At 38.4% G+C, this 23,907-nt stretch overlaps 1 protein-coding gene and 1 long non-coding RNA gene across 7 annotated transcripts in view; both read left to right on the top strand.

Moving 5' to 3' along the window:
- Positions 1-1,399: 1,399 nt before the first annotated feature.
- Positions 1,400-12,672, top strand: tpm1 (tropomyosin 1 (alpha)). Of its 6 annotated transcripts, none has more exons than XM_023283304.3 (10): positions 1,402-1,626; positions 1,991-2,116; positions 2,299-2,424; positions 5,679-5,812; positions 6,101-6,218; positions 6,781-6,851; positions 7,609-7,684; positions 7,887-7,949; positions 8,074-8,143; positions 11,801-12,672. In XM_023283304.3, the coding sequence occupies exons 1-10, from the start codon at positions 1,513-1,515 to the stop codon at positions 11,881-11,883; spliced, it is 981 nt and encodes a 326-aa protein (XP_023139072.1). In that variant the 5' UTR covers positions 1,402-1,512; the 3' UTR covers positions 11,884-12,672. The 6 variants fall into 6 exon arrangements, with proteins under 6 accessions (XP_023138994.1, XP_023139072.1, XP_023138749.1 ...); XM_023282981.3 differs by lacking the exons at positions 2,299-2,424; positions 11,801-12,672 and adding exons at positions 8,692-8,770; positions 9,820-10,036; XM_055008635.1 differs by lacking the exon at positions 11,801-12,672 and adding an exon at positions 8,692-8,774.
- A 5,136-nt stretch (positions 12,673-17,808) lies between these two features.
- LOC129348249 (uncharacterized) overlaps positions 17,809-23,907 on the top strand; it is an 8,369-nt gene continuing 2,270 nt past the window's right edge. Inside the window, exon 1 of the long non-coding RNA XR_008600718.1 lies at positions 17,809-17,945. This is a non-coding gene — a long non-coding RNA (uncharacterized LOC129348249). The remainder of the gene's footprint in view (positions 17,946-23,907) is intronic.

Raw genomic sequence — 23,907 nt, 5'->3', positions numbered from 1 at the left:
AATGCTTTTTTCTATTACTGTGCCTGTCAATCATCCTAAAATAAAGCCTGAACTAGCAGGAGAAAAACAAAGCACTATAATGAGGAAATCGTAAACACCATTCCTGCTCTCATCATTCTCTCCTGCTGTCACATTTTACTTCCTATTAAGTAAAGCCTGGAGACTAAGAAACCTATTTAACCTTATAGCACGAGTAACTCTGCCAGGCGTAGCAACAATAATCTATAAAACAGACCAAAGCCTGAGCAGGACGAGGATTATTTTAAGAGACATATCTAATAGCATCAGACCCTGGGCTCTTGGCACAGCATGTCGGATCCATATTACACACCAAGGCAGGTGCATGAAAGCGAAGGCGATCCTAAAAATATCCTTAAGGATCTTTGTGAAGGCTGGAAGACACTTGGGGTGTCCTCACTCACAGCAGCAAAGTGTGCTTAAACTTTTCATGGGATCAGTGCAGGGGAATTCATTTTTCTAATAATTAACTTGGATTTAAAAAACACACATTGTACAGAATATAGCACACTCTTGCTTTTTCCAATTTATTAAAGCTGCTAATAAATACACAGCATAAATGATATAATCTGCTTTTATAGTTTGAAAAACAGTTAACATTTCTCAAATGGCAAGCCAGTGAGTGAGTCAGCTACTGTAATTGTATAAAACTCATGCTGCCAGGATGCTGCGCTGCCACAGGCACATGGCACATCAACACTTTACTGGGGGGATATCCGATACATTATCAGGTAAACACTTGTTGAGCCCCCCAGACTGTGAACAATGCCTCTAGGGCTTGCTTGGCTTACCGAAAGCATCTCCTCTCATACAACACACTTCGCCTCGAGCCACTACAACTTAACCCAGGGGAACTTAGACTTGAACACCCACCCAGACACACTCAGACAGAGATAAAGAGACACCAGTGGCTGCAAGTGGCCAGAAGCTTGAGCACACTGTTAATGCAGCTGGCTGTGGTCTCACTTAGAGCCTGTCTGAGGGCAAAAGGAGACATGGGTGAACATGTGAAATGATCAGGAACAGTTTCAGTGAATACTAGAAAGTGAGCAAAAACAAGAGCCACAAAACGCAAGGTCAAGGAGAGGTTGTGAGATGTGTTAATTCGGTTAAAAAGCTCTTCACCTGCATCTTCTCCGCACATTAAATGGGTTCTGTTACATTACCATGAGGAAGCCTTTCCGTGGGAGCATGCCTACATGTCACACCCCATATAAAGGCGTATCAAAAGTCAAATGTTTATGAGGAACGAATCGCCAAGCAGAGCCTTAGAAAAACGCCCGAGCACCCACACACGCCTCCTCCAAAAAAGTATTGGATGTCCAAAGGAATCCAGTCACCCCCCCTTTGAAAGTACATATTTGACAGGGCAGAGTCAGGCAGAGTCTGCACTCCAGCTTTGCGTTCAGTTAGGCACAGACGCCCTAAGCCCCTCTCTCCCGCTCTCTCCTTGGTTTTCATTTGGACGTTTTGTTGGTGCAGCAATAAGCAGCCATGGATGCCATCAAGAAGAAGATGCAGATGCTCAAGCTCGACAAGGAGAATGCCTTGGACAGAGCTGAGCAGGCCGAGTCAGACAAGAAAGCAGCTGAGGACAGAAGCAAACAGGTCGGCTGATTTTTCTTTTTTTTTTCTTTTGTGGAAAACTTCAAAGATCGATAGAAAAAGCAGGAATACCAGAAGCAGTATAAAGCTGCTGCAAATTAAATGGATCGCCTCCTAAAGACGGATTAATTATTTTCACGGAAAATCCCAATTAAGGATTAAATTAAGAGTAACCCGTCGTTTTTTGCTATTTTATTCTATCTATTTATGTTGAAGTGGATGATTAGCAGTTGGATGTGAATATAGGCTAGAAAATGTGCTAATATTTTTAAAAAAATGTAAATTAAAGATAGCGATTTTGGTTGAAAAAGTGCATGTTCATTTTATATTCTGTTTAACTTTGCAATTTCTTCATATGCATGTGTAGTTAGAGGACGAAATAAGAGAGATGGAAAAGAAATTGCGTGTTACTGAAGACGAAAGAGATAAAGTGTTTGAGGAGTTCCAAACTGCTGAGGAAAAACTCCTGACTGCTGAGGAAGTCGCCACCAAGGTATCTGAACCTGAAATGCATGAGCTTCCCTAACTTTTTTTCCCTTTCTCTCTCTCTTTCCCCTGTCCTGTCCTGTCCTGTGTCTCTCTCCCTTTACGCGCTCCTGCGCCTTTGCGCGCTCACGCACCTCCGTCTCTCCGCTGATCACCTCTGAAACTGTGCTGCACTGAAAAACACTCAAGCTTGAGGACGATTTGGTAGCTCTGCAGAAGAAGCTGAAGGGAACTGAGGATGAGTTGGACAAGTACTCTGAGGCTCTTAAAGATGCCCAGGAGAAACTTGAGCTGGCTGAGAAGAAAGCCACCGATGTAAGTAAGGAAGGGACTCACAATGGCACCTTTCCTGCACAAACACGCTTCCTCACACCTTCATTCTATCATCTCATTAAGGGAAACGACAGTTCAACACCACTGAGAAAGAAAACTTTTTAGATTTCATCTGTTATCCCCGAAATTATTCATTACTATTTTGTTTATGTATGTATTTATTGTTTGGATGGGTAGATTTGGTGCCACTGTCCATCTTGGAAAACTCCAAAATGACTTTTCTTTCCCTCATCCAGTCATTGTTGAACTGTTTTTTCCAAGGATCACATGCACAATCACTTACAAGTCAGCCCAAAGAAACTCAAATTTGTTTTTTAACTGAAGCAAACATTACTTAATTTAAACTAAATCCCCCTCTACTGTCTGAATCAAACACTATAAGAAGCTATAGTGTGGATTTCTTGTGTTTTAGACCCAGATCTTTCCAGACTTATAGGTCTTTTTCACAGTGATAAGGGAAGTAGCTCTAATGTGCAGTCTTCCCAAGAGCTCAGAGAGCAAGCGCCTGGATAAATATAGCCCACTGCTTTATATGGTCAAGATAGAGCTCACATCTGCAGGCTGCGCTCTCTGCTTACCACAGGGAAAAACACTGTTTCTCATCAAAACCTCCCAGGCAATTACCCCTGGCTAATTAGGAGAAAAAAAAACAACAACACACATTCAGTTTATTTACAGATGATTAAATAAAGGATCTGTTTAAATACATTTGCCACCCCAGTGTTTTCTTCCCTTTTTGGATAAAGAGGCTATATGACAGACAAACTATGCCAAGAATTTAGATTTGGCATTTAAAGGTTGCGACCTGAAGGAGACTAAATACACTTTGCATGAACACCACAAGAGCCCCATTAATGACGGAATCAGAGTGACGTCCAGGTTCTAGAGCTGCAGACAAGAGTCAAACCAGAGGAATCAGGTTGCAGTAAGCAGCCCTCTGAGGGGAAAAACAGTTGTAATAATCCTTTAATTGGATCACAAAGAGGGACTTAGGCCAAAGAGCGTCACAGTCTACTGAGTTGTATCCTATCACACTTGCTTTTTGCTTCCTATGCATAGCTGTAGACTTTTTTATTTTTAATAATCCTACAGTAAAGTTTGAGCAGGACTGGAAAGATCAAATGGGTTTAACTACTACTTAGTGTTAGCCTTGTTTTCTCCCACTTTTCTTATTTTTGGACTGCGTTGTTCTGTGATATTTGCAAACTTTCAAACGCAGCCTGTAATTACAGTATTCAGTGCCTTGAATGGCCTCAAAAATATTTCACTGCCACGTATGTAAAGCTCACAGATGACCCGCAGAGGGCGCTGCAGCTCCGTTCATCCAGCATCATGATCACAGTGGCTGTCAGACTGGGTGTGTTCCTATCATTAAACATTCAGTGTTGCTTTTGAATCAATTAAACTTCGTCACTTTTTATTATTATATGGCGCCGTGCTGAAGATTTCCGCGTTGCAAATATTTGCACAAGCCTGCAGAATGTTTCATTTTTTTTAAAAAAGCCTGCTCAGAAATAAACGGTACTTCCTGGATAAACACAGGCACTACACAGTGCGTCTCCAGAAAGCTTGCGCACTGTGCTGCCTCGTCTTTACGCAGCCTTCAACACCATCACGGACGTCATCTCGTTTTTCTTGTCAATTTCTCGGAAACTGTGCTCGGACTGTAGCTCCGGATTTTTCTAAATTAAATACAGTAGCAGCGTAAAATAAAAAAATAATGGCCGGAGCTACGTCGTTGGAGGCAGTCAAACGAAAAATCAAAACCTTACAAGATCAGGCAGACGGTGCTGAAGAGAGAGCCGAGAGATTACAGAGGGAGTTGCTTGAGCAGAGGAAAGCCAGGGAACAAGTAAGCATGTTTACGGTACCTGCTTTTACAGACGCATTACGCTCTTGAAGGCTTTTCTTTGTTTGTTTGTTTGTTTGTTTAATTCATTTGGTTTGGAGTGATTACGCAGTGAAGTAGCGGGATTTTCTCGTTACGCATCGCCGCGGAGGAAGCTGAACTGTTTTGCCTCCATGTGCTGCCACCACAGGTCGCAGATGAAGGTCTGAGAGTCTCCTGCTGCTGCTAAGCGCTTATAATTGGCAACGTTAGGCCTCTGATGCCTTCACAGTTGGGCCACTGTGGCACAGAATATCGTGGTGTTGCCTCCACTCCCCCCTACTATGTTTCCTTTTACCTGATGCACTTGTCAGCCTGCTTTTCAGGCAGTTCCGTTAATTCCGCTGTGCAGCACATTCCAGCATAAGGCCGAAATATTTGAATGAATTATTTTTTCAGCAACCAGGAAGTTGCAACTAAACTGTGGCAACATTTAAGGTGCCAGTGCGCACAGTGAACAGTGAGCCCCTGCTCTTTCACTTGCCCTTATAAGGACAATAGGTTTTCACAGCCACAAAGCGGCAGTTAATGTGAACCAGAGAGAAATGTTTGTGCACAGGCTCAGTCTGACAGTTCGTAATTTTGTGATAATCAGCCACAGAAACAGCTGAACCAATTGCTTCAGTTTGTCGATTTTTCAAAACCCCTCTTGATGCACTGTGGTTCAGCTCTGCACACTTTCACATGAACCTAAAAAGTCCTTTGTCTTCTCAGACAAACCTCTAGTAGGTGTATCCTCTTTTTTACTGTCATTTCACAGGGCAGTCAAGTCTCATACCTGCTGAGCAGTCACCAGAAAGCAGAAGTAGAACCAGGTCTGAGCAGCAAGCCTGCCCTTTTTTCATTTCGCATTATTACGCAACTCCCAACGTGAAGCAGCTACATCACATTTACATGTCTCACAGAGTTGTAAACTTCCCAGGGAGCCTTCTCTGTGTGTAGCATGTGATTAGTCATTTTCACTATTCAGTAATTCTGTCAGGCCCTTTGACTCAGGCCTTGTTAATGTTCTCTCAGGGGCCCAGTAATGAGGCGCAGTGTTCAACCCTCTGTCAGTCTGGGATATTATCATTATCATAGTCAGTGAGGAGTGCTGGGAAATCTGCTGGGAGGGCTTTTCCCAACAGGTGGCTCATGGAAACTCTTTTTTTAATAAGCATGATTGCATTCTCCCATTGGACATTAAACAATATTTGAGTGCACCACTAAGACACCTGATCAAAACATTTCTAAAGTCTGTTTTCTTTGGGCTGACTTGCAATCTGTGTGGAGTTGTGTGATTTCCAGGTCATGTGTTTCAAAACGACGATCTGTAAGTTTTCCTGACACTCTGTTCTCCTTCTCTTAGGCTGAGGGAGATGTCGCTTCCCTTAACAGACGTATCCAGCTGGTTGAGGAGGAGTTGGATCGTGCTCAGGAGCGTCTTGCCACAGCTCTGACCAAGCTGGAGGAGGCTGAGAAGGCCGCTGATGAGAGCGAGAGGTGGGTCAAACCTCTGGTCCTTGTCATTTTACTCTCATTCAGAGAGGTGGTGGGGGTATCCATAGACTATATGACTATGTTTCTATCCTTTTGTAAGGGGCACAGACAGTTATTCTGCCTCTTTCATATAAGAAAAAAATAATCCATTCGCCCTTCGGCTATATTAAAGATTTACTGTCCACTGTTACCGTTCACTGGACATTTGCGTCCTCAGGGAGAGTACAGGCAGTCTGTCAGATCTCAACTCCTGATTCCTAACATCCCCTGACTGTTTGTTCCGTCACACAGAGGCATGAAGGTCATTGAGAACAGGGCCATGAAGGACGAGGAGAAGATGGAGCTGCAGGAGATCCAGCTCAAAGAGGCCAAACACATCGCTGAGGAGGCTGACCGCAAATATGAGGAGGCGAGTTCTTCAGCTGCTGGCAGCCGCCACTAAACTATCTGGCCACACCAAACATGCAGATTTATCTACTGCAATCAGTGCTCCTGTCACCGACTCTGTTACACTTAGAGATTTCTAAAATGTAGCTATTCATTTCACAACATAATAATCTGTTATTTTATGTACTCCAGTATGTTCACAGTAGTGTATATATAGCATTTTTACCCACATACGTATCATTATAGCAACACTTTGGGAATTTTCGGTCCAACATCTGCCTTCACATTAACATATAAACATTTGTTTAAAACACACTGTAGTGTAGCTGCAAGCAGATATAGGCATTTGTTAATGTATTTGTCACAGATAAATATTTAATAGAAGTAACATACATAACACATATGATGACTCTATAGTAAAATATTTCTGTAAATATATCCTCAGGGTAGAAGTATTGAATCCTGGCACATTAGAGTTGACTTGGACCACTTTGACTCGTATAAAAAGCTCTAATCTCAGTGAACTGTGTCCCATTCATAAAGTATTTGTCGATGTCTAACACCTTGTTGTGCTGCACCTAAAGGTCGCCCGTAAGCTGGTCATCATTGAGGGTGACCTTGAGCGTACAGAGGAGCGCGCTGAGCTGTCAGAAGGGTGAGAAGTTTCACTTTTACATATCCAAACTTACACTATGCATGTGCAAACATTCTGAAAGCTTTGAGCTCTAATGCACAATATGAGTATAGGACTTTTTTTTCCATTTGAACAGTGCTCTGAGTTCTCACTATATGTGCCGATTATTTGCATGCTCATCGTGGTTTGAATGGTTCTGGCTTGCACACGTGCGCCACACCCACTAACAGGCGTGCTCGAAGAGCGGAGGATGAGCTAAGGGTTTTGGAGCAAAGCATGAAATCACTAAAATCCGCAGTCACACAGGTACTACAAACAAGAACTAACACACACTTGTATCTTTGAATGGCTCTTCTCATGCTGCCTCTGCTTTGCTTGCTGTGCTTGTTCTTTTCCTTCTTTGATGCTCTTTTGTTTTGGGTTTATGAGACTGTTTCAGGCCTAACATGGCACGGGCTGTGCAAGAATAACACCTTACATTTAAGAGAAGCAAATGCTGAAATGTCATCACCTAAATTATTAATTCCACTACTCTCTGAATGGAGCTATTCTCACATTCCTGCTCTGTTAAGGCACTTTTAGGGCACTTTGGGTTCCTTCCTTGTATATTCCCTGTAGTTCTTACTTGTTTTGTTTCCTCTCCCTCTCTTTCTACTTTCCCTCGACCTGTTTTGTGATTTGTGTTTTCCTCCTCTCTGCTTTTGTTCATCCTTGTTTCCCTCCCTTTTCCTCCCTCTTCTTGTCCTTGGCAACTTTATCCCTTTGTCTAAAACACCAGCAAATGCTCTGAGCTTGAGGAAGAGTTGAAAACTGTGACCAACAACCTGAAGTCACTGGAGGCCCAGGCTGAGAAGGTAAGTGCACCTCAGCTTCCCAACAGACTTGATGGATGGGAAACAGAAGAGCCCGGGGAGTCGAATCTCCTCACCTCAGTTTTATTTCATGCTCGTGTCTGTAAATGCTGTAAAACATGTGTGGCATCAGTTTGAATACACTGTCCAGTGTTTGACTCCATGCCCATAGTTTTGACTCCTTGTCATTGTCTTTGGCCCACAGTACTCACAGAAGGAGGACAAGTATGAGGAGGAGATCAAGGTCCTCACTGATAAGCTGAAGGAGGTAAATTTTCACACCGCCTTATCTGGGGTTGCAGCCTGAATCTGGGATAATTTATACAAATCACCGGTGGTGTATCACAGCTCAAGTTGTTGGACTGACTCATAAATCTGTCTCTGGAATGCAGGCTGAGACTCGTGCTGAGTTCGCTGAGAGATCAGTAGCCAAGCTTGAGAAGACCATTGATGACTTGGAAGGTATGTTTTTTTCACCTCTGAACCCAGAATGCAACTCTGGTTATTTTGAAATGTTTATTGTGTCAGTGATGGCATTTGGGTAAGTGCTAAATAAAAATCTGTTTAGCACATTCTTGGCTTTCCTCCTGAAATCTATTCTGCTTCCCTCTTAATTTTATCATGGCTCTTTTTTCAGACAGCATCTTACTCTGTTCTGATCCTCTGTCTATTAAATCTAGTTGGTTTGCTATTGAGTTCCAATGTAGGAAAGGCTGTTCAGCGTAGATGATTACTGAGTTTTCAAGAAGCCATAATGAGAGATAAAGACTGACAGCGATACGGCAGTGAAATACAGCCCGTTGCACTTCCATTCTATCATTTTTTCTGGTATAACTTTGTTTTCCTCTTTTCCTTTTGTTTTCAAATCTTCTATCATCTCTCCCTGTCTTCCTCTCTGCCTTCTTTATGGCTCTGGATGCTTCACCTTTCACCTCGTCATGTGCTCCTCCACCTTTGCTCTCTCTCACTTCACCTCCCTCCCCCTCACTTCACCCCTGGCCCACCAATAGATGAGTTGTATGCCCAGAAACTGAAGTACAAGGCCATCAGCGAGGAGCTGGACCACGCCCTCAACGACATGACTTCCATGTAATTTTCAACTTGCCGCACCTGCTTGTTCCGCCAGCAGCCTCCTCTCCCCTGCACCTCTCTACACCAGCTGCCTCTCCTCCTTTGCCTCCCATATACATACTTTTACTCACTAGAACTATTACATTCATCTCTTTTATCTGTTACTACACTTCACATACTTATGCAGCTATGTTTTTATATAGTCTAATGTTTTAAAACAGACATTGCGGTATCCCCTGTCTGTGCATTTGAAGCCCATATGCAATAATTACAACTCACTAAGTGGCCTATATTCATATACCTTCATTAGTGTGATGATACTGTATGCCCTTTGCATCAGTGTCATTTGTGTCAATGCTGTAAACAGGACTGAAGTTGTGGTTTCTGTTCTCGTTTTTAGCTGATATAATTACGTGTTGCATTACTTTTTATGTGAAAAGTAATCAGCGTTCACTTTGTGAGATTATACATTGCTATCTTCACATGCTATTTTGACATCCTGAGCATGCAGGTTGTCTATTGAAATGTCTAAGACTGTATTCAGGAAGCATTTCAATTCATCTGTTTTCACTCGCTGTAACTCAAGGTTATGTCCAGTGTTTCCCTTTTCCTCTTCTACTAATATGGTCTACTTCTGCCCAGAAGAAAGGCCCCTATGTGTGTTTGTCAGATCCCCCTTTGATGTGTCATCATACCAGCTAAAGGTTAGCTGTCATAATTTAGCATCACTGGGGCCGAGCTCCCAGTTTTGCTAAATTAAGTGTTGTCCCTCCGTCTTCGGTGGTTCTGTTGGAGACTAACGCGGAGCACCACGTCTGTCCGTCAGTCCAGTGCTGCACTTTGTGTCAGCAGGAAGGTCTTGATGTAATCAGAGGAGTTGCTCCGACCTCCACTTTGTGTTTGCGAGTGTGTTCAAACGTGCGCAATGCATTCCCATTGTGTATTGTGGGTTTTGTAGTGCCGTGCCGTGACTCCTGTGGTTCTGGTGTATTGTGGTGAGCATCTCAGATTTCCGTAGGTCCCACGCCGACCCCCCTGGTTCACTGTACTTCTTCTCTTCCACACAGATAAATTGTTTACACCTCATCAACGACGCCTCCTGCCGGCTGAGCAGCATCTGTCTGCTCTCACCAGCCTTCTCTCCGTTTCCCCTTCCCTCTCTGTCTTCGCTTTCCTTTCCTCCTCATGTTTTCATCCTCATGTCAACGTTAATTGCATCCCATCACTTGTACAGAATCCTAGAATCTTTCTGCGTTGTGTAAAAAATAAACGTCCTTCCTTCTATGTAAGCTGTATCTCTTTACTCTGTCCTGTTTTTTCCTTTTTAATTTCTATTTATTTTCAAGTGGCTCTAATAAAACCAGGAAGCCTTCATTTTAAGTTATGTTACTGATTTTGTCTCTGCATCTCATCAAACCATTAGCTCCCGCTAACTCATTCTTTTGAATTTTATTTTTATTTTCTTCAAATATTGTTCTGTGAAGCTGAGATATTAGAAATATCGCAGTAGTGCTATGAGCACAGGAACCTAGAGGAACGTAAGGTGCTTGACGAAAAGCTGAGCCGAGTTGTCTTTTGAGACTGAGTGATGCGAGCACTTTGCATCATGTAGTATTGTGACAGGAGTAACCAATAGGAAGGATGTGAGAAATGGTGGGAATTAGTGCTGATTGTTATCAGGAAGATTGTGGTAAAGCAGTGATGGGTGGAAATACAGAACAGTATGTAAGTGTTGTTGAACATCATCTGGTGCTGGAAAAACTGGAGGATATGAGTGATTATGACAAACGGGCTTTGTATGATACACAGTATCCTGTCATATATTGAAATAAATATACAGTGACACATTCTGAGTCTGTTTTATTACAGCCATTGCAATAAATTCAGACACAGAAATACAAAGAGAAGTGAGCACTTTCCCGGTGTGTGTGATGTGAGACCTGAGAACTGTAGTTGGGTCACATCCTTAATGCCTTTTAAACATGAGCTCAACCTCAGACTGCTGACTGGCTGACATTTAAGCATATGCTAAGATATTTTAGTGGGTATTATGACAGACAGACACCACTGCGACTGAATCCATTATTTTTTTGATTTCCACATTATCCAAGATTTTATTTTAGGATCAAGTATTAATGCTGTGGTTCATTTTTCTGGATTTAATCAACTCATCCTCTGTCCTTTGTGTTTACTCTACACACTGTCCCGGCTTACTTTACCTTTTGCAGACAAAAATCTCAAGTGACTGCCAAAACTTCATCTCAAAAAATAGAAACATTTAAACGCTTTTTTGATTATGTTATTTAAAAGCTATTCAGATATTTTCACTGTGTGTTAAGAAGATTTAAAGTGTCTTCAGTGGCCTATTCTAGAGAAGGTAGGTGTCAGAAGACATTGCGCTTTCTCGTTTCCTATTTTTCTCTGATTTCCTGTCCTCTCTGTTTTTCACCTTGCTTTCTGACTGCAAAGATCACCTCTACCGGCAACTCGAGAAAAACCGCCTTCTCAATAATGAACTACGCGTGGCCTTGAATGAGGACTAACTTGTGTGAATGTTGAATCTGTTTGTTTGTTTTAACGTATGTGAGACAATCTGATCCAGTGTAATATCCAAAGCTCCTCCGTTTGCATTGTCCATGTACGATGCCTGCACTGCCTGAAATTTGTGTTGCTGTTGGTGGACGTGTATTTAAAACCATGAAAATCAGGGATTATCTTGAATATTTAATTTTCTAGTCTTAGTTTGGCATCATAACATCAACATTATGATATAAAATTGCACAATAATCATTTTTTGTAGGTTGTTGTTCTGTTTATGTATATCAGTGTTGTAGATTTGCATGGTTGCTTGCATATCATAATATGAGCTTGTTCATTCAGTGTGTCTTTCTTGTTTCAGTGCTGTGTAGATCCAATTTAAAAAAACACTCAAATGTAACAACTGACCTGAATGATGTAGCTGGCTTGATTATTAATGCAAGCTAACCACCTGACTCACTTGTGCTGGCCTGTGTGAGATTAAAATGTCTTCATTTGATGTCCTAACAGAGAAACTGTCACATGCTAAAGAAGAGAACCTCGATATGCACCAGATGCTGGACCAGACTCTAATGGAACTGAATAATTTGTGAAAGCACAGTCTGACCCCACACACACTGTGGTTTTTGGCTTTTTGTACTTGCACCTTGCTTACCGTAAACCCCTCTTCTCGTACCTTGTCAATGGTGGAGAACAAACAGCCAGATGCTATTCTTATTGCACCGTCCTGCCTTCAGCGGAACTCAACCAAGGAGCAAAGCTAAGGGGAAGCAAAGCTTAACCATTCCCTTTGTTGAAGCTTAAACTGAGAAACACAATTGTTTGTGCAAGCCAGTTTTCATATCTGCCTTTTGCAATCCTTGAGATTTTTTTTTTTAACAAGTCATCTGATGAAATGACATCTACCACTGGTTACAAAAATTGTTTTCTACATCTGTACTGAAGCTGATCTGGTACTTTTCCATTCCACCTTGATTATGCACATACCAAAGGACAAAGTGGAGAAATTTTGCACTTAGAAAAACCTCATCATTATGCATATTTACAAACTATGTTTAAAAAAATACACATTAGACTCCCATCTTCCTTAAAAAAAAAAACAACTCACAAGTCTAAGTATACATTGGCTTTGCCTGTCAGTGTGTATACTGGTGCTACTGTATTGTTGAGCAATGAAGAAGATGCTAACTCCTTACAGTATATTCTTTCTAATTTTGTTTAAAATCATGGTACAGAATTTTTTCATCTTGTCTGTAGAGTATGTTTTCAGTCAACTGGTTGTGCATTGTTTTAGCATTTTTTTAATGTAGATGTTTCAAGTGTTTATCATAATGGAAATGTACAAAATTATGAATATAAATAAAAGCACGTTTTGAAAGTTTTCTAACTTTGTTTGTGGTGCATCTGTAGCCTTTTTATTTAGTACAGAGGTGATCTAAATGAAAGGTTTGGGGAAGAGGGAATGAAGCACAATGCAGTATAAAGAATAAGGAAACTTATTATATCGACTTAATATTTTCTCACAGGTCTGGAGAATGTGTTAAACTTTCAGCACAAGTAGAGATTTGTTCATTTCACAGTTTTATTGCATTACTTTTGGCTCAGTTGTTCGTGACCTTCAGTTTGAGTTCAAGCTCAGGAAAAACATTGTCATGTGTTTCTTTGGTTCGCTGCAGCTACTGGAGAATGTCGCTTCAGTTAAATCACCCCGATTCAATTAGCGGCCCGCGGGCCACATGCGGCCCGAAAGCAACCCTCGAGTTGCCCTAAAGCAACTGCCGAGTGATTGGGACTTGGGTCCGAGAAAAACAGAAAAACATCTTTCAGTAACACTGACAAGTTCTTACAAAAATTCCAACATTATTGCAAACATTGAATGCAACACCGTAACCTAGCAACTAACCCACAATGCATTGTGTTGAGGAGACGCGTTTGTAAAGTTAACATTAGCAGTTCTATACAGGCGAAAATGGCAGCATGTCTTTTTCTATCCTGAAACGACAAATCGGCGAGGAAAACCGTCGGTTTAATCCTGCGTGGACTGACAAGTATTTATTTATTTACCACCAAGTCCGAACGCCAAACCAATGCGTTTACTCTGCAACGAGTGCTTTGCAGCGCTGAAAGATTATCATGTCCGAAGACACCACATTGAAAAACATGCCGCGTTTCGGACAAACTTTCCCGAGGGATGCCATGAGAGAGCGGCTATAATTCAGAGTTTGACAGCATCTTACAACCGGAGCTGTACTACAATGAAGCGGACCTGCACAGCTCAGGAAAGGGCCACGAAAAAGAGGCCGTTCACAGACTCAGAAACTGTGAAGGACTGCATGTTGGCTGTCGTGGATGAAGTTTTAACGGACGATAAAGTTAAGACGAGTGTGGCATCTGCTATCAAACAGGTCTGACACGTCAAACATTCTGGCCACAGATGTCTTCGAGACATGGTAAGTGCAACAAAGCAGCGTGCTGTAGCAGACACTAAAGGTAGTTTTATGTATTTATGTGACTATTTTATGTTCATTTATTATAAGTTTAATATTTAAGAAATACATTTTGTTTTGACAGTTATTTCACTTAGTTGCACTTTATTATGCACTTTGATGTCAGCTTTATTTCATTTCAAAGGGATAGTAACTATCACTGTGCCTACTGTTTATTTTTTTTTTTGATTATATGCACTGAAGATGTGACTGTCTCAGATGAGACCAAATATGGACAGGGACAAACTCTGTTTTTTGTTATTTCAAAAGAAGAAAAATGTCTCAAGTTCTGAAAAGTTACTGTTAAGCAAGTTACTTTTTAATGCACTTTGAGATGTGACCAAAACAAAAGATGGTGTTTGTAATCGGCACTTAGTTTTTATGTTCACATGCACCTTAACCTGTGCTTATATTTCCCTATCAAAATGTGTTGAAGTTGTGTGTTTGAAATGTAAAATTTAAAGACGCAGTATTTCAGCACAGGTTTAGTTTAAGTACTGCTCTTCTATTGTGTTTATGTCCTTTTGGATGTGCCAATACGTTAATAAACATCCAGTGTGTTTGTTATCTTATCGGTTTGTGTTTATTTTAAATGGTTTACTTTGCTCACTGTCTGCTAAAAACGTCCGGCCCAGCTCATGTTCTTAGTCTGAAAATCCGGCCCCAGTGAATTTTTAATTGAATAGCCCTGAGTTAAATAATAACTAAACCATGTAGCACCAGTAGAAATAATATTAAATTACATAGAAAATTTGATCATATATGACTTCATGGTAAACTATGACTGTCAAGGCTTATACATTTGCAGACTGACTTCTCTCAGTAGCTGCCACTAGATTTAAACACTATATGGGTAATGTGGAAATGTGAAAAATAAAAATGAACTTCTCCAGCCTATTCAAAACTGCATCCATGTACAGTGTCATTCAGCAGCTCATGGAGGCATGGAATTTGAACGAAAAATGTTCCTCATGTGCTGACAGCAGCTAAATAGTTGGCATGACCTCAAAGTCCTCTGTTGTAGCAGTGGGCAGATGTGTGTGTGTGTGTGTGTCCGTGTGTGCGTGTGTGTGTGTGTGTGTGTGTGTGTGAGAGAGAGAGAGAGAGACAGGGAAAACAGAGAGAGATCTTAGACTGACTGCAATTGCACAAAACTCTGAGTTTCATCTAAAGCTTGAGAGTGTAATAGGGATTGGGTTTGACATCCTGAAGCACTCCACTCTATATTCACGACCCTGAATATATAATGTGTATGAAACTTTAATAGCACCACTCAATACCTGAAATTGTTAAAACCAATAAAGGTAGCAACTTATAAGATTAGATTACCACTACAACACCGAGTTCACTGTGAAACAATCAATTTAATAAATTACAAATTTATTAGGGAATATTCAGTACCAGAGTATGTGGTTTCTGCATTATTTCCTCAATCTCTCTGCTCTTCTTTGCTTGTTTGTTTGTTTTCCTTCTGCTTATATGATACATTTTCCTAATTACAGATATTCAATCTGGCTTGTTCTGTGTGACACAGAACCGAATTTTATTTCAACTTGGGGGAAAAATGGTTTGTCTCTACACAAAATATAAACTACACAAAAACATAAACACAGTGTGTGATATTTTGTTAAATTATTCTACTTTTACAACATAGTATTTGGGTCAATATATAATTGCAGCACTTTTTGTATCATAGTTGACATTTTTGCTGTTTTCAGGCCTAAAATCAACACGGCCGCCTATAACCAAACACCACATGACATTTTTAGAGAAAGATTCTTCTAACATACTATATATACAATTGAGTAAGATTGAAATTGAAAGTTATTTATGAAGATATTGTAGTAAACCTGTTGACATGCAATAAATCCATACTTGACTCACACTATTTTATATTAAATAACTCAGAAAATTTGGAGTCTTGCCACTTTTCTTCAGGATTTAATGACATTGTGTGGAGCAAGTCATGTGATTTGGAATGAACACACTTCCTTGAGAGGTGTTTTTGTAATGGGTAACTTAGTTGAAAGTGATTTCTTAGACAGACACAATTTGTTATTTTCCATATAAAATTTGATATATTGCCAAAAAAGAAATATCTGTCATGATAATCTCAACTTAATAAAAAAATAACACAAAACAATTTTTGAATAAGCTCATTTTATTATTGTTTTGCTTATTAGAAGGTGGTTGTTATTACATTCGGACGGATATTTAGGTCCGTGTACGGATCTGGTAATTGGATTTTCCATTCTGAAACGGGTATTGAAAAACAAAAAACGAGTGGTTATTTGATTTTCGTTTGAAAATACAAAAATTTAATTTGAAATACAAGGCGTTTTTCCTTTTCATGATCAAAAAGGGATATACGATTTTTTTCAAATGCTTTGATTTTCGTTATATATTTTGAATAACAAGAAAGTAAAATCAGTAAGAGACAGAAAGGAAAAAAGGTCCGTTTTTTCATTTTCTGAGACCGGAAGTGGTCATCAGCAAGTGTGGAGCCAAACAGAGTACGGTGCATAGACTGTACATACATTTTTTTCGTGAGTTTTCATGGTCAAAATGAGAGATCAGGTGGCCGATCTTAAAATAAATCAATATTGATTTTTTTTTATACAGCGTTAAAGTTTTGCGAAGCCAGGGGGCGGGGCTACTTGATTGACAGTCCGGTCTGGAATGATTGACAGGTCCTATGGCGGAGGCAGCAGAGACTCTGCTCTCCTCGTTTGGATTAATTCTGATATAATAACTGTTGGTTTATTTATCAGTGCAGCAGCAGAACATTTTCCACAGACAGTTTTCCTGCCCGTTGGCTTGTTTTAACCAGTTTCCTGCCTTCGGCTGATTCTACCAGCAGACACTGAAAGGACTCTGATAGTTCGGTAAGTTAATGTTTATTTTCGTATCGGTGCCGCTTTTAATGCACTTTATATGCAGCTGTAGTGTCAGATATAATGTGTGCCATGCACTCCAGATGTTGGTGGAGTTTTTTTCAGTGTGTGTTGACCAGAGACGAAAGTTAGCATAGTAAATATTAGCTTTAATGTTAGCGATGCTAACCGAGCTAGCTGCTCAGTCATAGCCTGATTAAAGCTAACGTAGCATCAAGCTAATGTGTGGAGTTTCATGTAAACAGATGAAGTGTGTTGTGTTCCTGTAATGTGGTTCATTAAGTTCATAAAACTGTGGCTGGTTGACATTAATGTAATGCTCAGGAAACTTAAATGTGATTAAAACAGTAACGTTAATGTTCTAGTTGTCAGTAATCAGCTTTAATTTGACACTAAAACAGACTCTGAGTTTTAAATGACATCAGTTTCATTAATTTGTTGAAAATTGTCTCATTTGTTGTTGTGATGTTGCTGCTGATTCATTAAAAGCAGATGATCCGTGTTGAAGACACATTTAGTTCTAGTATCAGAAGTACAAGAAGGAAAATGGAAGTTTAGTTCTGCTACATCAAAGATTTCAGGATTAAAATAACTAAATGAGTCTTTATGCCTCAAACTTTATTTTACAATAAAGAAATAATGAAATAATCGCAGATAATAAAAATATAAATAGCAGAGAAAACCTGAGAGAATAATTTCCTGAAAAGTCTGTGAAGGAAAAGCAGCTTTTTTATCCTGAAAGATCAGAATCAGCTCCAACATCTGCATCTGACAGCATCAAGTCAACCAGAAAGAAAAGAAAAAAGAAGATGACTTCTTTCTGATCACATCTGTTCCGCTGCTCACAGGCTGCTGCTGCTCACATTCTTCACCTTTATAGTCCACTTTTAAAAGTTCAGCAGACAGGTGCTCTGCTTTGGAGTGTGACGATGTCGTCGGTGATGTGGAGAGTGAAGTTTCCGTTTCACCCACAGCGTGCTTTAGGGCATCCGGGTCGGACTTGATGTTTGAAATACTGACCGACAGCTCAGATTTAACTGTCTGTAGTTCCGTTTTGAGGGATGTTAAATTTTCACTCAAAGCCGCCAGGAGCTGGGTCTTTAAAATAACCGCCCTCTCGTTACAGAGTGAAAGCAGCAGTTCCTCCTTAAGGTCAGAGATTGCAGCATCTGAGGGGCTCTTTAAAAGAAGACGTAGTTGATGAAAGCGTTCTGGAGCAGGACCAGAAAGACCACGACCAAGCAGCCTTGAGATCTTAGGCAGCATCTCCCTCAGGTGGGTGTCAACGGTGTTCACGGTCAGGTCTGTGGTAATCCCGTCAAAAAACAAAACAGAAAAAATGATTATAAATCAACATGTAACCAAAGCACTCTGTGTATAATGCCATAGTATAGGATGTAGTTCAGAAAATGTCAAAGTATAGTATACTTTTCAAGAATGACATAGTATGGCCTGTAGTTCATAGTATAGCATGTCGGCAAAAAAACCCAACTGATTATTCTGTGGTTCAAAAAGTGCAAAATGATAGGATGTTGCCTAAAATTGTCATGTATGATATGTGGTTCAAAAAATGTCATAGTGCAGTATATTGTCAAAATAGTATGTTTTTCAAAAAAACATCAGAGTATATGTCGTCTAAAAAATGCCATAGAATAATATTTCATTGCACAAGTAAAAGTATAGTAATTTTTAAAACTGTTCAAATTCTTATAATATGTTGCTAAAAAACAAAAAAAAACTAAAGCAAAAAAAATGTCATACTAATATGTCAATTTAAAAAGCCTATAGTATAGAGTGTCACCCAACAAACGTCATAGTATAGCATGTCGCTCTAAAAACGTCATAGTATAGCCTTTGGTCTAAAAACGTCATAGTATAACATGTCGCTTTAAAAACTTCATAGTATAGCATGTCGCTCTAAAAACATCATAGTACAGCATGTCATCCAAAAAACATCATGGTATAGCATGTCACTCTAAAAACGTCATAGTATAGCCTTTGGTCTAAAAACGTCATAGTATAGCATGTTGCTTTAAAAACGTCATAGTATAGCATGTCGCTCTTAAAACGTCATAGTGTAGCATGTCGCTCAAAAAATGTCATAGTGTAGCATGTCGCTCAAAAAATGTCATACTATAGCCTTTGGTCCAAAAAACGTCACTGTATAGCATGTTGCTCAAAATAACGTCATAGTATAGCATGTCTCTTTAAAATTGTCACAGTATAGCATGTCGTCCAAAAAACATCAGAGTATAGCCTTTGGTCTAAAAACGTCATAGTAGAGCATATCGCTCTAAAAACATCATAGTATAGCCTTTGGTCCAAAAAACGTCATAGTATAGGATGTCGTTCAAAAAACGTCATAGTATAGCATGTCGCTCAAAAAACGTCATAGTATAGCATGTCTCTTTAAAATTGTTGGAAAAAAAATGCGATTTTTCAACATGTAAAAACGTGCCATATGATGATATAATGTAAAGGCGGCCGTGAAAAACACTCCAGAAATGTTTTCTTTGAAAAAAAAAAATCATCATGAATTTTGGCGCAAAAAATGCCATAGTATACTATGTCGACAAAAAAAATGCGATTTTTCAACATGTTGTAAAAACGTGCCATATGTTGACATAATGTAAAGGAGGCCGTGAAAACCACTCCAGAAAGGTTTTCTTTGAAAAAAAAAATCATCATGAATTTTGGCGCAAAAAATGCCATAGTATAATATGTCGAACAAAAAATACGATTTTTCAACATGTTGTAAAAACGTGCCATATGATGAAATAATGTAAAGGAGGCAGTGAAAAACACTCCAGAAAGGTTTTCTTTGAAAGAAAAATCATCATTAATTTTGGCGCAAAAAAGACGCCATAGTATACTATGTAGAGAAAAGAAATGCGATTTTTCACCCAGTTGTAAAAACGTGCCATATGATGAAATAATGTAAAGGAGGCCGTGAAAAGCACTATGGTAAGGTTTTCTTTGAAAAAAAAAATCATGAATTTTGGTGCAAAAAAACACCATAGTATACTATGTTGAAAAAAAAACATGATTTTTCAACATGTTGTAAAAACGTGCCATATGATGAAATAATGTGAAGGAGGCCGTGAAAAACACTCCAGAAAGGTTTTCTTTGAAAAACAAAATCATGAATTTTGGTGCAAAAAAACGCCTTACTATACTATGCCGAAAAAAAATGCGATTTTTCAAACATGTTGTAAAAACGTGCCATATGATGAAATAATGTAAAGGAGGCCGTGAAAAACACTCCAGAAAGGTTTTCTTTGAAAAAAAAATCATCATGAATTTTGGCACAAAAAAACGCCATAGTATACTATGTCGAAAAATGACATTTTTCAACATGTTGTGAAAACATACCATATGATGAAATAATGTAAAGCAGGCTGTGAAAAACTAACCCTGCTATTTCGTTTTTGTGCGCCAAACTTAATGATGATTTTTTTTCAAAGAAAACCTTTCTGGAGTGTTTTTCACAGCCTCCTTTACATTATTTCATCATATGGCACATTTTTACAACATGTTGAAAAATGACATTTTTTTCCGACATAGTATACTATGGCGGTTTTTTTTGCGCCAAAATTCATGATGATTTTCTTTTTTCTCAAATAAAACCTTTCTGGAGTGTTTTTCACGGCCTCCTTTACATTATTTCATCATATGGCACATTTTTACAACATGTTGAAAAATCGCATTTTTTTTCTTGACATAGTACACTATGGCGTTTTTTTGCGCCAAAATTCATGTTGATTTCTGTTTTTTCAAAGAAAACCTTTCTGGAGTGTTTTTCACAGCCTCCTTTACATTATTTCATCATGTGACACATTTTTAAAACATGTTGAAAAATGACATTTTTCGACATAGTATACTATGGCGTTTTTTTGCGCCAAAATTCATGATGATGTTTTTTTCAAAGAAAACCTTTCTGGAGGCTTGTCACGGCCTCCTTTACATTATTTCATCATATGGCACGTTTTTACAACATGTTGAAAAATCACATTTTTTTCCGACATAGTATACTATGGCGTTTTTTTTGCACGAAAATTCATGATGATCTTTTTTTCAAAGAAAACCTTTCTGGAGTGTTTTTCACAGCCTCCTTTACATTATTTCATCATATGGCACGTTTTTACAACATGTTTGAAAAATTGCATTTTTTTTCGACATAGTATAGTAAGGCGTTTTTTTTTGCGCCAAAATTCATGATGATTTTTTTTTCAAAGAAAACCTTTCTGGAGTGTTTTTCACGGCCTCCTTTACATTATTTCATCATATGGCACGTTTTTACAACATGTTTGAAAAATCGCATTTTTTTTCGACATAGTATAGTAAGACGTTTTTTTGCGCCAAAATTCATGATGATTTTTTTTTCAAAGAAAACCTTTCTGGAGTGTTTCTCACGGCCTCCTTTACATTATTTCATCATATGGCACGTTTTTACAACATGTTTGAAAAATCGCATTTTTTTTCGGCATAGTATAGTAAGGCGTTTTTTTGCGCCAAAATTCATGATGATCTTTTTTTCAAAGAAAACCTTTCTGGAGTGTTTTTCACGGCCTCCTTTACATTATTTCATCATATGGCACGTTTTTACAACATGTTTGAAAAATTGCATTTTTTTTCGACATAGTATAGTAAGGCATTTTTTTTGTGCCAAAATTCATGATGATTTTTTTTTTCAAAGAAAACCTTTCTGGAGTGTTTTTCACGGCCTCCTTTACATTATTTCATCATATGGCACGTTTTTACAACATGTTTGAAAAATCTCATTTTTTTTCGGCATACTATAGTAAGGCGTTTTTTTGCGCCAAAATTCATGATGATCTTTTTTTCAAAGAAAACCTTTCTGGAGTGTTTTTCACGGCCTCCTTTACATTATTTCATCATATGGCACGTTTTTACAACATGTTTGAAAAATTGCATTTTTTTTCGACATAGTATAGTAAGGCATTTTTTTTGTGCCAAAATTCATGATGATTTTTTTTTCAAAGAGAACCTTTCTGGAGTGTTTTTCACGGCCTCCTTTACATTATTTCATCATATGGCACGTTTTTACAACCTGTTTGAAAAATTTCATTTTTTTTCGACATAGTATAGTAAGGCGGGTTTTTTTGTGCCAAAATTCATGATGATGTTTTTTTCAAAGAGAACCTTTCTGGAGTGTTTTTCACGGCCTCCTTTTACATTATTTCATCATATGGCACGTTTTTACAACATGTTTGAAAAATCGCATTTTTTTTCGGCATAGTATAGTAAGGCGTTTTTTTGCGCCAAAATTCATGATGATCTTTTTTTCAAAGAAAACCTTTCTGGAGTGTTTTTCACGGCCTCCTTTACATTATTTCATCATATGGCACATTTTTACAACATGTTTGAAAAATCGCATTTTTTTTTCGGCATAGTATAGTAAGGCGTTTTTTTTGCGCCAAAATTCATGATGATCTTTTTTTCAAAGAGAACCTTTCTGGAGTGTTTTTCACGGCCTCCTTTACATTATTTCATCATATGGCACGTTTTTACAACATGTTTGAAAAATTGCATTTTTTTCGACATAGTATAGTAAGGCATTTTTTTTTGCGCCAAAATTCATGATGATTTTTTTTTCGAAGAGAACCTTTCTGGAGTGTTTTTCACGGCCTCCTTTACATTATTTCATCATATGGCACGTTTTTACAACGTTTGAAAAATTGCATTTTTTTTCGACATAGTATAGTAAGGCATTTTTTTTGTGCCAAAATTCATGATGATTTTTTTTTCAAAGAGAACCTTTCTGGAGTGTTTTTCACGGCCTCCTTTACATTATTTCATCATATGGCACGTTTTTACAACATGTTGAAAAATTGCATTTTTTTTCTTGACATAGTATACTATGGCGTTTTTCTGCGCCAAAATTCATGTTGATTTCTGTTTTTTCAAAGAAAACCTTTCTGGAGTGTTTTTCACAGCCTCCTTTACATTATTTCATCATATGGCACGTTTTTACAACATGTTGAAAAATTGCATTTTTTTTCCTGACATAGTATACTATGGTGTTTTTTTTGCGCCAAAATTCATGATGATTTGTTTTTTTCAAAGAAAACCTTTCTGGAGTGTTTTTCACGGCCTCCTTTACATTATTTCATCATATGGCACGTTTTTACAACATGTTTGAAAAATTGCATTTTTTTTCGACATAGTATAGTAAGGCGGGTTTTTTTTGCGCCAAAATTCATGTTGATTTCTGTTTTTTCAAAGAAAACCTTTCTGGAGTGTTTTTCACGGCCTCCTTTACATTATTTCATCATGTGACACATTTTTACAACATGTTGAAAAATTGCATTTTTTTTCGACATAGTATAGTAAGGCGTTTTTTTTTTGCGCCAAAATTCATGATGATTTTTTTTTCAAAGAAAACCTTTCTGGAGTGTTTTTCACGGCCTCCTTTACATTATTTCATCATATGGCACGTTTTTACAACATGTTTGAAAAATCGCATTTTCTTTCGGCATAGTATAGTAAGGCGTTTTTTTGCGCCAAAATTCATGATGATCTTTTTTTTCAAAGAAAACCTTTCTGGAGTGTTTTTCACAGCCTCCTTTACATTATTTCATCATATGGCACATTTTTACAACATGTTGAAAAATTGCATTTTTTTTCTTGACATAGTATACTATGGCGTTTTTCTGCGTCAAAATTCATGTTGATTTCTGTTTTTTCAAAGAAAACCTTTCTGAATTTTTTTTCACAGCCTCCTTTACATTATTTCATCATGTGACACATTTTTACAACATGTTGAAAAATCACATTTTTTTCCGACATAGTATACTAAGGCGTTTTTTTTGCACCAAAATTCATGATGATTTTTTTTTTCAAAGAGAACCTTTCTGGAGTGTTTTTCACGGCCTCCTTTACATTATTTCATCATATGGCACGTTTTTACAACATGTTTGAAAAATTGCATTTTTTTTCGACATAGTATAGTAAGGCATTTTTTTTTGTGCCAAAATTCATGATGATTTTTTTTTCAAAGAGAACCTTTCTGGAGTGTTTTTCACGGCCTCCTTTACATTATTTCATCATATGGCACGTTTTTACAACATGTTTGAAAAATCACATTTTTTTTCGGCATAGTATAGTAAGCCGTTTTTTTGCTCCAAAATTCATGATGATCTTTTTTTTTCAAAGAAAACCTTTCTGGAGTGTTTTTCACGGCCTCCTTTACATTATTTCATCATATGGCACATTT

This window comes from Amphiprion ocellaris, chromosome 3 (genome assembly GCF_022539595.1).
Source record: "Amphiprion ocellaris isolate individual 3 ecotype Okinawa chromosome 3, ASM2253959v1, whole genome shotgun sequence".
NCBI classification, from domain to species: Eukaryota; Metazoa; Chordata; class Actinopteri; family Pomacentridae; genus Amphiprion; species Amphiprion ocellaris.
Note: the sequence above shows the minus strand (reverse complement) of the source record. Positions and strands in the feature narration are given on the sequence as shown.

Coding starts and splice junctions, on each gene's coding strand:
- tpm1 (XM_023283304.3), top strand. CDS start 1,513: ATGGATGCCATCAAGAAGAAGATGCAGATGCTCAAGCTCGACAAGGAG. Junction 2,425..5,678: donor CTGAGAAGAAAGCCACCGAT/GTAAGTAAGGAA, acceptor TCCTTCTCTTAG/GCTGAGGGAGATGTCGCTTC. Junction 7,950..8,073: donor TCACTGATAAGCTGAAGGAG/GTAAATTTTCAC, acceptor TCTGGAATGCAG/GCTGAGACTCGTGCTGAGTT.